Source organism: Pyxicephalus adspersus, chromosome 6 (assembly GCF_032062135.1).
Source record: "Pyxicephalus adspersus chromosome 6, UCB_Pads_2.0, whole genome shotgun sequence".
NCBI classification, from domain to species: Eukaryota; Metazoa; Chordata; class Amphibia; order Anura; family Pyxicephalidae; genus Pyxicephalus; species Pyxicephalus adspersus.
The window spans coordinates 90,638,589-90,652,631 of NC_092863.1; the positions used below are offsets into that span (position 1 = coordinate 90,638,589).

Below are 14,043 nucleotides of genomic sequence, written 5' to 3' on the forward strand. Positions count from 1 at the left end.
CAGAATTGATGAATCAGAAAAAGCAAAAGACAAATGTTCTTAAACTTTCTCTGCAGATAGACTAACATGCTACAGAACAGGAATGCCAAGGTATAATAACATTTTAGGGAGTGCACCAATCTTTTAAGCACACTTTTTAAAGTTGTTCTCTTTAAGGTAATAAATCCTTATATGCAATCTTGCTATCACTACATTTCCAATGTATGTTTCACTTCAGAAGTAAGATGTCTTCTAGTAACATTCAGATGTGAAATAATGTACCGCTTGCAATTTTCCTGTATTGCATTGTGTCACGCTTGGAGAGACAGGACCACTAGGGGGCGCTATGGCTTGAACGGAGGTGGTGTGAGCCCTGAGAAGGGCCGAGGCGCAGAGTCTAAGCAGTAACCAGGTCCTCTCCAAAGCCTCTGATGATGAGGATGTTGCGCTGCTGGTTACTGCCAGGTTGCAGTCCCTGGGCACACAAAGGTGGGCAAAGCACGGTACCAAATCACTAAGCAGAAGGATAGTCAAAGAAAGCCCGGGGCGAGACAGGCAGCAAGCAAGAGAGGTCAGGTCACACGCCAGGGGTCAATAGCCAGGGATCCAAGAGACAGACAGCAATAACACAGGGGCCACTGTGGGCACAGGGAACACAGGAGACACTGGAAACAGCAGGAGGTACAGGAGACTCAGAGATATCCACAGGCAGACATGAACACTGGAACAGCACAGGGAAGTTGGCTTGAAACCAAAAAACTGGATAACTAAGGGTTAACTAAGGAGCTGGACACAGGAAACACTGAATTAAGCAGCAGGTGTACAAGAACTAGTTCACAGAACCAGGGAGCTAGGCAGTAGTAAGGCTTGTTACAGGAACACAAAATGGAGTCTGTGAGCTAGCTACATAGCCAGGGCTGGTTAGGAGGTTATCTTCTGATTGGCCAGCAGCATGGACAGAGTTGATAAAGCTTGGAAACAGAGGCACGTTCAGCATCAGAACTGCCCGCATGTGCAGGGGAGAGATGCCTGTGCTTTAGTGAGGAACAGGTAAGTGTGACACATTGGCATCTCACGGATTGTTTTTCTATCTTGCACTTTTTATGATTGATATTCTTATAGTAACCACCACTTTAAAAATATATTATGTCAGTGTTACATTGGTTGTGGTCTATGCTCAGAGACAGAATGGTTTGCTTGCGGCCTCACCACCCTCCAGGAATGATCTATACGGTGATGAAGACAACTACTGAGGAAATAGTGAATTGATGATTGATTAGGACATTTTAATAAAAGGTAATTAAACTGTTAACTGGAATATACTAGGGAAAAACAGCAAAAGAAAGTTTAGGAATACTAATTATCAGTTATATTATCATCTGCATTTAACGGATTTGTAAAGCCAAGAACAAAAATGTAATTCTGCACCTCACCATTCCTTAGATGTGGTAACTGTGTAGTTGTTAGGGCTATCAACATTCTGTTAAGCCATTGTTTTTTTTTTATAAAAACAATACAGTAAGTGTGTTCAAAATGGCAGGTAAAAAAAGACAAAAAAAAACCTCCAGAAAAATAAAATCAAATACATTTGTTGTTATCTATAAGAAGGGAGATACTAATAATGCCCCTCTCTTAATTATGGACACATCGTTGGGCACTCTACTATAAAAAGACATACAAACAAAAGCCATGATGGAAAATGAATCACTTTTTTTTTAATGGTTGCAGGGGTCACCACTAGAACTGCTTCAGCTCTTAGTGTAGTTTTGTTTTTTGACTAATATACTGGAGTGCAACCAACCAGACAAGCACCAAGGGGTATTTATGTGGTGCCTGTGATGAGCCACTCATCTTGAGTGGTATACACTTCTCCTTACTCTCCCATTCCAATAAAGGGTGCTTCTCTAGAAACCCAATAAGTAATCATTAATAGAGTAATTGAACATCAGCATTGTCACTACAATAGATTCCCTTTGGAACAAGTCAAGTTCAATTTAAACCTTTAAGGATGGGTCGCATCTTTGGAGTATGAAACCACACTGGGAGAAATAAATATTTATTGTTTTTTTGTCTTTGTAATCATATTGGACCAAGGACATTATTCATGTATATGAGGTTCTGAGTTGTCTTTCTTCAAAAAGAATTCAGTGTTACTTATAATGTCGCACAAGACAATAAATTTACCATTGAGACACACACAAACATTTATGTGTACAGACATTAGATTTTTGCTACCCAAGACAAATGTCAGTGGTTGTCTCGAGTGAAAATCTAGCATCTGTGCAGCTCTCCTGACATCCTTTATTGAGTTTCCATGCTGAGCTTTACATTCATGCCGCTGATGTATTAAAGCTGTGGTAACCCTTATGCAGTTCTTCAGCTCTGTAACCTTTTAAAATCTTAAAGTGATTTGCATTATTATTATACCTTGTTTTACAAGCTATAAAGCAATGATCACCAACCTCTCGGACCTCACCGACCACTAAATTCATAATTTTAAATCCCTTAGAGTGACGTGATGATGCCAGAACCGGCCCACTCTCCCATTGCAGGCTTAGACCTGCTTGCTAAACATCCTGGGGGGACAATAGCAAAGGGCTGTGACTATGGGGGACGTGATCAGTGGGATCAGAAGGACCCCATTGGGGGACACACCGGCCCAATAACCTTTCTGGCGACCGCTGCTATAAAGCATGTTTAATGTTTGAACCATACAAATACACTAATTGTGTAATAACAAAAACAATTATTAAAATTCCTAAATATTTAGCATATCAGCTGATATATTTCCTCTGGCACATATGAAGATGGAGCTTGCAATGTTTTATTTGTGCAAATGGAAAGTAAATAGTACAAATTGTATTGTGTATTTGTACTTTATTAGACATTGTACCTCATATCAAGGTCTGGATACAATGTGTCATTTAGAATAGCCTAAAGCAGTACATTCTACTGTTTTCCTGGCTTGTGATCCCTGAAATGCGCTTTTAAAAAGCACTTATGAAATATTTGGACAATGTTCAACCACAAACATGCAATCCTAGACATACTAGACACCACTGTGTTTAAGCAATGATGATGCATAAAGTGGAGTGAGGAATTTTGAATTTGTTGCAGCAGCTTTTTATAAAAGCCTGTATATTTGGAATGAAAAGTACATTTTCTATGCAAAAATACATAAATGTTAAATATATTATTTTTGTTACATCCTAAGGTCAAATATTATTATATATAGTGAATATTACTAGTTTTATAATCCCTGAATAGTTTTATAATTTCTGAATAATACCAAATAAAATTTGCAGTGCTAGGTCCCAGGTTCGATTCCCAGCCAGGACGTTATCTGTATGGAGTTTGCAGGTTCTCCCCGTGTCTGCGTGTGTTTCCTCTGGTAACATGCAGTGAGGTTAATTGGCTTCTCCCTAAAAATTGACCTTGGACTACATTAATGACTATGGTAGGGACATTAGATTGTGAGCTCCTTTGATGGACAGTTTGTGACATGACTATGGACTTTGTACAGTGCTGTGCAATATGATGGTGCTATATAAATACTGCCTAATAATAAAGTATATGAAAAGGCATTGTTGTGGCCTCAGTAAACGCAGCTGGAGGGCTTCTATAGTCTCGTATCGGGATTCACCAGCCCTATTTTCCAAGGTTTATAGCTTTTGCACCTATGTTAAGAGCATGTTCTTCTACAAGGGAATGTAAATTAGCTAACTGTTGTTCAATAATGTCTTGGGTTCCAGGTTGTTGAATCAAAGGGTGTTGCACAGGGGGGAAGATTAAAGAAATAGCCCATTTCCAAAGAGCTGGGTAAGTCATGTTCTATAGGAAAGGCTTGGGTCAGATTTTCTTGTGTAGTGGTAACCCAAGCTATATCATGTGTTGCTGTTGTGATGCTAGAAGCCCTGATAATGAAGAACAGCAAGCCCCCTTTAACCTGTAAGAAGTTGGAGTGTACTCTGATTCTGGCCTGACCCATTTTCTAGATGAGTGCAAAAAAACATTATGAGAGATCCATTATCCCTGGAGATATTATGTAAAATGTGTTATAGCTTGGGTCAAGTAACTCGCAAGAAAATCTCTGTATCCAAAAGTCACTACTTTCAGAAAAATCTTAATGTAAACTCCAAACTGTTTCCTTGATCAGTCCTCCTCTAACACCCAAGCTGGTGTTCAGCTCCACAAGCATTAAAAAGAGAAGCTCTCCTCTGACCGATCCCAAGGTAATTGAGTCGACGGGATTCCATTTTCTGATGGAGTAGGAGAGTGAGACTTCTCCTATGCAGGTATCTAGCCAGACAACTAGACATGTCTAAGCCTAAAAGTTTGCAAATCCCCAGCCTTGGCTGGGTTAGGGAACACATGTTCTTCCTGCTTACTTATCCATATTTCTCAGGCTGCCCTAAGATGTTCATCTCTTTTCCTCAGCCCAATTACACCTCAGGAAACTGCACAGTGATAGTACAGTGATAATATTTTTGATTTAAGAAAAAGACAGATTTGGAGTGCTTTCATTACAAGCTCACACAATATTACATAGGCTTACTATTAAAAATAGGCAGCAAAAAATGACTGCATACATACATTCTGTTCTGACTTACTCAGGATTATTGCACTTCCTTTCTGCACTCTGCACTCCAGCACCACAGGTTCTTGTACAGTGTGACCATGTTGTCCAGGAACCCCAAGCTCCATGTACAGTGTCCGGTTGTTTGCCCACATCAACACATGCTCCGCTGATGCACCACTGGAACAAAAAGAGAGAATGTGATAGAGAGGGAGAGAGAAGGTATAGCCCAACAGCTTTTGGGGAAATGGACCAAAAAGCCCTCCACTGAAAGAATGCAAAGCACAGAGGAGCCTTCTTTAAACAAAATATATCTAAATGTCTCAATTTAATCACAAATAGCCCTCCACTGAATGAATGCAAAGCACAGAAGAGCCTACTTTAAACAAAATATATCTAAACGTCTAAATTTATTCACAAATTTCAAAACTTAGGAGCATTTTTCTCATTGTAAAATAGAGGAAATCAATCTCTTCAGCTTTTTGGTCAGCTATACAGTCAGAATAATGCATATAACATAAATGTCGCCTAATATGTTGGAGTAATTCATTTTAACCTGCATACAACTGTTTTAGGGTTTCTAGTCCATATCAATGGAAACAATGGATTTTAGGGAGTAAGGCTTGAGCAATAAGTTAAGAAGGACTAAAAGCAACCCAAAAGACATCTACTAAACCATTGTAAAGCGTTTGTTGATTAATGTTTAATCATTATAGAACATTAAAACATAAGGTTTTTAAATGCAAATGCACACTTTGATAAAAATTAAAACAAAGAAAAATTAGGAGGGTTCTTAAATACAAAAAAGTAGAGTTTATTATTTTAATAATATGATATTAAAATGATGTCATGCCATCTGTTTTTTAAAACACATAATAATTTAAGATTATTTAAAGCTTTGGTAAGTCTCAAAGGATATTACGAAAACTCCAAGCTTGGCTGTTCATTAAGCTACCATAAAGAACAATTACACCCATAAAGATCCCCTAGTCAACAGAGGGACTATCTGTTCCATGTATGTTTGTGTTCCTCTCCAGTGGTAACTGTACCAGAATAGTGTACTGCAATAAGTCTGAAATGGAGAAAAATAAAATAACTGCATTCTCAATTTTAGTTTCTTTTACATGGATGGCTATTCCTTTGGTTATCTAAACCCACCACCATGGCATACCAGAAAAAACAAATAAGTCACAATGGTGGGCTTCTGCCATAATCTGTTGTGATTTTTATAGTTGCATATGCTTGATTATGAAAGATTTGTGCTTTCCATTAAGTTTTGTCCAATGTATTTAGGTTTTGCTCTTCAGTTGTAATTAGGGCTCAGAGGTCAGCCAACATCGGTCAGATGATATCCTGCCAGACCAGTGCATCATAGGATCAAACCTACCCTGTCCTTATCATTGCTAGGAAAAAAATAACTATAGTGCTCCTATTGTGCATCTCCTATAGATGATGTTTAATCTTAGGAGCTATGGGTCAGGGTATGAGGACTGGCAGTAGAGAGGGCAGCAACTTACAGACCCTAGGAGATCTCTGACCTCTACAACCCAAAACAAGTGAGGAGATTAAGGAGCTCATTAAAAAAAGACAGCAGTATGGCCACACAACCTTTTTATAAAAAAAGCCATGAATTTACAAATGTGCTCTGCATTCTTTCAGTTTTGCTCATAATGTCAATGTCACATGACCTGTCCTTCAATTGTGGAGCTCTTTCTGCTCTTAAAAACGCTGTGGGTGCTTTTATCTGTAACTAAGAACAGTATAATGAAAATGGGACAGTGACATCTACTTTGTGCCCAGTGAAGGGCCATCTTCACAATCACTTATCTAAATGTTTTTTCACCTTTTTATCTCCACATCTGGTTCCATCTGCTGTGGCATCAAGCTTGGATCGACATGTATTCTTAACTGAGCACCAAAGAGTCTGGCAAACATTCTGCACAGGAAAAATAAATCATTGTTATCATTGTTGTTTTTTATTGCCATATTCATAAATACATTACTCTTTCCTGCATCCACCATAATCACTATAATCAGCATAGTATACTGCCAAGTCATCCAGAAAGTCAAACTACTGGAAATTATATAAACTACTAATCCAAAAAAGACCAAATTTAAATAATACACTTTAACCCAGACCCATAAAATACTTTTAAAAATACATACATGAAATTGCAAAGACTTACCTTATTTAAACACAATATATATGGTACATACTTACTTCTAATAACAGGACCAAATTTGATTTGGGTTTTTAAAGGACCAAAGATGTTAGGTACAAGTTGTGATCTTGGAACCCAGACCTGAGATGCCCTCCATGTATGGTGATATCTCAAATATACTGACCAAGGATGGACAATTGGTAAGTTACAAATATAGGCGTGTTGGTATTTGTTTTAAAAACATTTTTTGTAGATCTGTGCCAATATGAAGGTCTGTTTTATTAGAGATGTTCTAAAAAGTTTTTCTCCTGATCAAGCAATTTATGCGAAATGCGTCAAGAAACACACAAAGTAAAAGTGTAAAAAAACAATTTCATTTATGATCACATTTGAATGTTTCTATGTATTGTATATAAAGTAAGTCTTTACAATTTCCATTTTAAAATGGGTTGTACCCAAAAAATCCCACTGTTTTTGGTCACATTTACATGTGGAGTTAAGGCATGTGGTTCATTTATGACCCTGAGAAATGTATATGGATAACAGACCCATAAAATATTAAAAGTGATTCATGAGAAAAATAAGGCGTTGCCATTGCTAAGATGCATGGAACTCATCAACAATGGTTCACCCCATGTGTTTCTTATGATGGAGTTACCTAAACTGATATCATTTAACTTATAGGTTAAGGTTGCATTGTACAACAATTTAAATACCATTTTTTGTAAACAAATCTAACTTTATATTTTCTATTAGTATGATTATGTTTAGGGTACAAAAAAAAAGAACCTGCTTTCACATCCTGCTTCTAAATTTCAAATGCATCTTAGCCTGTTACCATGTCATAGTAAGTCTGGGGCAAAAAAAAAAAAAAAAGCTTAGCTTTTCTTCGACAGTGCTTTAAATGGATACTAAGGTGTTTTTATTCACATTTTTTTAATATATATTACTCAATATTTTTTTTAATACTATTATCTAGGTAATGTATAATTGTAATAAATAATAATAATATGGTTGCAAATATTTCTGTATATAGAAGGAAGTCATATTGGCTTATTAAATACTTTTTTTTAAGTAATATTGTACAGTGATTCTGCTTCTTTACTGCTTTCCTAGTTTTCATTGATGCGTGTGTCTGACCTGACTGAAAAAAAATTAATTAACTTATTGAGACACTTTCTTGGGAAATAAAGTATGATGTTGCCTGTGCAAAGCATTCACCTAATACAGTGCACATGGAGGGAGCTGGACCACTTTAAATGTCGTGGTGGTGCCAACACGGAAAAAATAACTTAAACGGAATCAAAACTAAGGATGATTACCAGTGGGAGTATTTATATACTTTATGTATTACAAATACAATATTCAATACAAATGAAGGCAAAAACCAAAATTCAGATGAACGTGGCAGTGTACCAAATACAGAACAAAATGTATTTTGTGACACACCACAACAAATATCTTTTTTTTGCATTGGACTGATTGCCCTCAAAATTAATGCTAACACATCGTGCCAACACATTTAATGCACCAATCCAGTGTTAATAATTGATAATCCTTATTGTGGATAACCTCAATATAGAAATAATATATTATTATAACAACACAATAATAATAAATATCCTAACAATAAAAATCTAATGACAATTTATAAAGAGAGCAGACATCAGACTTGTGTCAGGAAATCTTTTCTGCACACTGCAGCAGTGATATTACACAGGTTACTCATTACCTCGGGATATCTAGAGATGTGTACTTTTCCATTTTTGTCATTAAGCTCCCCTGGGTTCCCTGTGTGTAATTGCTGCTGGAATACTATGGAGAGCTGCTAATCTGATTAAACAGTCCGCTAATAGTACTTTAAAATGCATATTAGTGCAGCCAGAGAAATAAACAAACCCTTTTAGAAAGCTTTATCTTGCCTTAGCCCTAATTATATTTCATACAATGAGATAACAAACTTTACACTCTGACATGTTTTCAAATGCAAATAGTTCCCTTTATGAAAGAAGCTTTTAACTCTGTCTTTGCTACACAGATACCAGGTTTTATTAATGGAAAAACCATAATGGTTTTGAATAAATTCATTTTCTTTTGGAGGGTGGAGGTTGTAATATAATGTATTTAAAATAAGCTCTTGTTTTACAAATATGCATTCAACCTATTTACTACTGATGCATCAGGATACTATGAGTTTCTTAAGACAGTTAATGAGGGGTAATCCAAAACCTAAGGATTGTCTTGAAATAAAAAATAGAGGGGGAACCTTTAAATGGGGAATATTTTAAAACTTAGGCAATACTTCTCTTTATTTTGGGGAAATTTCTACTTACTTTCAGTTGTATCTCCAATAGAAAAGATTCAGGGAAATTTCAGACAGCAACAACAACTATTATTATTATGGAACTTAAAAAAAAAAAAAAGAATTAGGGCACCTTCATACTAGTGGTTTTTCGAAGCAGTTTCGCAATTTTCCCCCTCAAAACCCCTTACAAAAAATTTCTAACATTGACCTAATGGTTATGCTTTTTTATCTTTCATTTGACAAGCGGTAGGAGGTTGCAGCATTGCCATGTGATACTTTGGATGTTACATTCAGTGTCTAGGACATGTTTGACACCCCTGCTGCCTCCATATACTTGAACTAGGGCCCTAAAGTACCATTGTTAAAGTTTGGTTTAATCTGCTAAAACTTTGTCTTCCCCGCTTTTTTCTTCATCAAGTGTTTTTAGGCTTTTGCAAATGGTTTTGATTAGTGGTTTCAGTTCACAAACAAACAAAACAAATCCCACGCTGTTTGCGAATATCAGAATGTACAAATGCCTGTTATGGTTTTTCCCAGTGGGTGATGCCTGGGGCAGTTTTGCTGGGGGTACACAAATTTCTGGGTACAATCCTGGTTCAAGAGGCACAAATCGGCTGTAAAGTATTGTAGTCCTACTATAAAGATTTGCCAGAGAATCCTTTCATGTACCATGCACAACAGGTACTAAAATGTATACCTGTAGACCGAATATCCATATATCAGGCTGTACTGCATATGTCATAATATCTATGCAAATTGCAGTATTTGGGTTGCACATTTAAAAGGTTAAACTTGTATAATTTATCATATGAAAGATGGTAAAAACAAACTGATGTGTCATTGCATTTTATAGTGGTGCATAAAATTGGCTTACAGTGGATTTTTCATTGAACAGGAATCAATAAAGCTTGTCAGCATGACAAAAACTCATAAATATTATCAGTTAATGGGCATTTTTTTCCTGTGGTGGGAAAAAAAAACACACACGCTGCTTGAAAAATAATACTACTAAAGAAAATGAGAATATAAAACAAAACTTACATCAACTAATTCACAAAAAGTGGCATTAGGTCCATACTGCAGCTGGCACTGGTGATTAACATCATACAAGACTCCAGGAGCAATCAGTGGAAGTTTGAAATCTTTCTTCGCTGGGAAATCATCGAGACAGAATCCCCAACCTCGACTGCAGACCAGAAACAAAGGCAGTTTAGAAAATTTGAGAGCAAGGGCAAATATTTAAGGAAAAAAACAATTAATTTTGTGTAAATGGAACTCGTTCCAGTGTTTGTCTAACCTACATAGAGTATGACGAGCAGTAGACAAACTCTATTTGATTGTCATTATTTGATAAGTTCTTAAGGAAAACAAAATAATCACATGGCCATTGATGTAGCTGCAAACCTATGAGCCCCAGTGCAAATCTAGGACACAGGCCTTATCTGCTTTACAGGACCCCTGGCCCTTTACAGTGCCAAACTTTAGAAAACTTTTGTGCTTCTCACTTTGGCCCCACCTTAGTGTATACTTCTACCTTCCTCAGTGTGCCTGCCCTTTATCGAGATCCCCAGTCTTTCCTTTCTCTTAAAAAAGGGTCACGGCACAATATTTCTGACCACTCAATAGGCAGTTTTGCCAGAAAGGTATGTATGTTGACCCTGTAGTGATAGGGTCTTTCCAAGCATGGAAGGACTGACCTCTCTGGACAGTCACTTGGCAGGTTCCAGTCTTTGATTCAAAGTGAAGACTTTGAATTGTTGCTATGCTGTCTTTCAATGCTGAAGGAGTCTTCTCCATGTATCCCCTGTACTTGCCTGTTTGATCCATGAAGTAACCAAGCACGAAGGACATAAGGAGAAACATAAGTCCAGATTTGCACAACAGAGAGCAGGTATGTGAACATATAGGCAGCCCATCTGTGTGTCTGCATTCTATATTTCCTGCCTTTTAAGTTTCTTTAAGATAACTATAGGGCCAATTTATTCCTGTTTTTAGTTATTATCTGCTTTGCAAGGACAGATTTCACCAACCTGAGACATATTGGGAACAAATCTACCTGTATTCCAAGAGCAAAACAGAACATATCTATAATGCCCACTACTTTATATGACACATGGACCCTCTGAAATCAAATAATGAGACCTCAGACAAATCTCTATTATTTATAGAGAATCACTATAGAGGGCAAAAGCTAAGCAAATAAAGGTTAAAGCAAAACACTGAAAAAAACAATAAATTGTGCAACAATAAAAATGATATATGGTTCATTATAGTACAATGGTATTGTAAGTAGTGATAATGATTTAAAGGGCATGTAAATTCAGCAAACAAGAACTTACTCACTCTAAAAACCTTGTGATATATTCCTTACTGCAGGGCGACCATATCAGTGGTGATGTGTCATACTGCAACTGCCGAGACATGATGTATGGATGTGCTCCAGTAAATTCACAATCATTTCCTTGTCCGTCATGCTGGATTCCAAAGCTAATAAAAAATGTAGAAAACAGTATGCATAATAATTTTTAGGAAGAACCATTTAAACTACACTACAGGCAAACAGGCAAAACAGCTAAAATAAACATAAAAATATACATAGTAGAGTTGGGTTGCCTGACAAAGGATGACATCTATTCTCCTAATTCTGAGAATTACCCAGCACAACCCTGCATAGTAGGGGAGGAGACCTGATATGTCTCTGTTGTAGTTCAGAAATACTTACAGGTCTGGTCCCTCCCACAGACTGTAGAAATTGTCACACTTACCTCCTCCTCAATAAAGAACAGGCGCCTCTCTACTGCGCATGCGGGCAGTTCTAATCCTGGGCGTGCCTGCTCTTTCAAGCATTATCAGTTTCGCCCAGCCCACCAGCCAATCAGAAAATAGTCTCCTAATCATCCCTGGCTATTTAGCTAGCTCTTACACAGCACCCAGCGTTCATGCAATGTCTCCACTAGCGCCAAGCCCCTAGCTCTGCTGAGCATTTCTTGTAGACCTGTTGCCTAATTCAGTGTTTCCTCTGTCCAGGTTCTGTGTTAACCCTTTGTTGCCCAGTCTGTTGTTTTTAGCCAATTCTCTTGTGCTGTTCCAGTGTTCCTCACTGTCTGTGGATATTTCTGTGTCTCCTATGCCTCCTGTTGCTTCCAGTGTCTCCTGTGTTCCCTGTGTCATCGGTGTCTATCTCTGATGGATTCCAGGTATTTGACCTCTGACTTGTGATCTGACCTCTCTTGCTTGCTGCCTGCCTGCCTTGACCCTGGCCTTCCTTGACAAGTCTTCTGCTTAGTCATTTGGTACCGTGTATCATCCTGCCCACCCTGGTGTGCCCAAGGACCGCAAACTGGCGGTATCTAGCAGCGCATCATCCTCACCACTAAAGGCTCTGGAGAAGACTTGGTTGCCGCTTAGACTTTGCCTCTTGGCCCTTCTCAGGGCTCAAGGAACAGATAAATAATACTGATTTATTAGTTTTTGAGTCTGTAGTACTCCATACTTCCCATATTCCAATAAGAGGAAATAGGGGAATTCTGAGAAGCCAAGTCACCATCATGGAACACATGTGGAGAAGAGCATCCAACTACTCCCTTTGTGGCAGCATCACTGGTAAGATTTGGACTTCCAGCCACATCCAGAAGCAACTACATCTACCATGGGTTTAGAGATGTTATTGTATTGTTGTTCCCAGATTTTTCTGGATCACCCAGGTTCTCACATGATAGTCCATCTTCTCCAGTCTTTAATAAATCAGGCCCAATGTCTGCCATGGACAGTAATAACCAATGCGGTGCGCTTGAAAGATTTGTGCCAAGGGCCAGTGGAGCTTTTTGGGGAGTAAAAAGCAGACAGCAGTGCTGCAGGATGTTGGGGAGGGAGTGTGGGGGGTAGAAAAAAAGTATATGGAAAGTGCACTTATTTTTAAAACTATATACTAAAATATACAACCATGACATTAGCTTCTTTGACATGGTGACAAGAAGGATATAACTAAAAAAAGCAAATATATGGAGGAAAGAAATATATTTCTGATTAGGTACGCTTTTCAGAATTAAATTATTTACATAACTTTAAAGTAAATTTGAACATCCAACACTAATTTATGAGCATTTTATTAGATTAGTGTTATTAATATTCTGCAATATGGGTTATATTTTTAAGCCCATGGAAATACCATTAGCACATTTATAAATAGTTTGTAGTTAGAGCCAGCCAATCAGAAGTCACAAACCCTATTTTTACTAGGTGATTTAAATAATTTGTTTTCTGTTCAATTTCATGAATATTAGTTACAGAAAGGAAGGAGAAGCAGCCAATCAGCCAGTTGGGTGATTGCTGACCTTCAGCTGAATGGTTTTACTTTCAATAGGCGTTTGTGAAGTTTTCTTTGCACCCACAGTCTAAAACTACACTGATTAACCAATCAGTTTAGTTTTAGACTGTGGGTGGAAAGAAAACTCCACAATTGCCTATTGAAAGTAACAAGTGAATTCCACTAAACTTGGCCCCACTGTGGTGGGGGCATTAGACTGTACCTTTCTCTTGCTGTGGTTATTGTAAAAGGAAATGGAAAATTTTTTAATATGGATGCAGACAGTGATAACAAGACATGGAGCAGGGTTAGAAACTTTAGAAAATATAAGCTCTCTCTGGCAAACTTTCCTGTTACTGTAATAGGAAGCGAGAATTATAATACAGTGAACTATAAAAAGTCTTCAAAATCTTTTTAAAATCCCCTGCACCCCTCATGTTAAGTTTCCATAACATGACCCTATCCATTGACCCAATGAGTCTCATGATAGTAAATATAGTCCTTTCTTATATTTAGCCCTACCTGTGTCCAATTTCATGTGCAATGGTGAAAGCCATAGGCAGACCAGAGTCCTCATTGATATTGCAGCTTCTATATGGCTGGCACATACCAGAGAGGTGAGACAGGCCCAGTGTTTCACATGGACTGTTTCTTCCTGCACAGATATCTTTCCTAAGGAAAAAGAAAATTAATATTAGGATTATACATTCCAGGA

The 14,043-nt window shown here is 37.6% G+C and overlaps 1 protein-coding gene across 1 annotated transcript in view; it reads right to left on the minus strand.

Moving 5' to 3' along the window:
* ADAMTS12 (ADAM metallopeptidase with thrombospondin type 1 motif 12) overlaps window positions 1–14,043 on the minus strand; it is a 232,515-nt gene that overhangs the window by 71,564 nt on the left and 146,908 nt on the right. Inside the window, exons 7-11 of the mRNA XM_072416569.1 lie at window positions 13,851–14,000; window positions 11,366–11,509; window positions 10,064–10,208; window positions 6,399–6,491; window positions 4,590–4,735 (exon numbers count right to left, since the gene is read on the minus strand). Coding sequence (XP_072272670.1) covers window positions 4,590–4,735; window positions 6,399–6,491; window positions 10,064–10,208; window positions 11,366–11,509; window positions 13,851–14,000 — 678 coding nt within the window. The remainder of the gene's footprint in view (window positions 1–4,589; window positions 4,736–6,398; window positions 6,492–10,063; window positions 10,209–11,365; window positions 11,510–13,850; window positions 14,001–14,043) is intronic.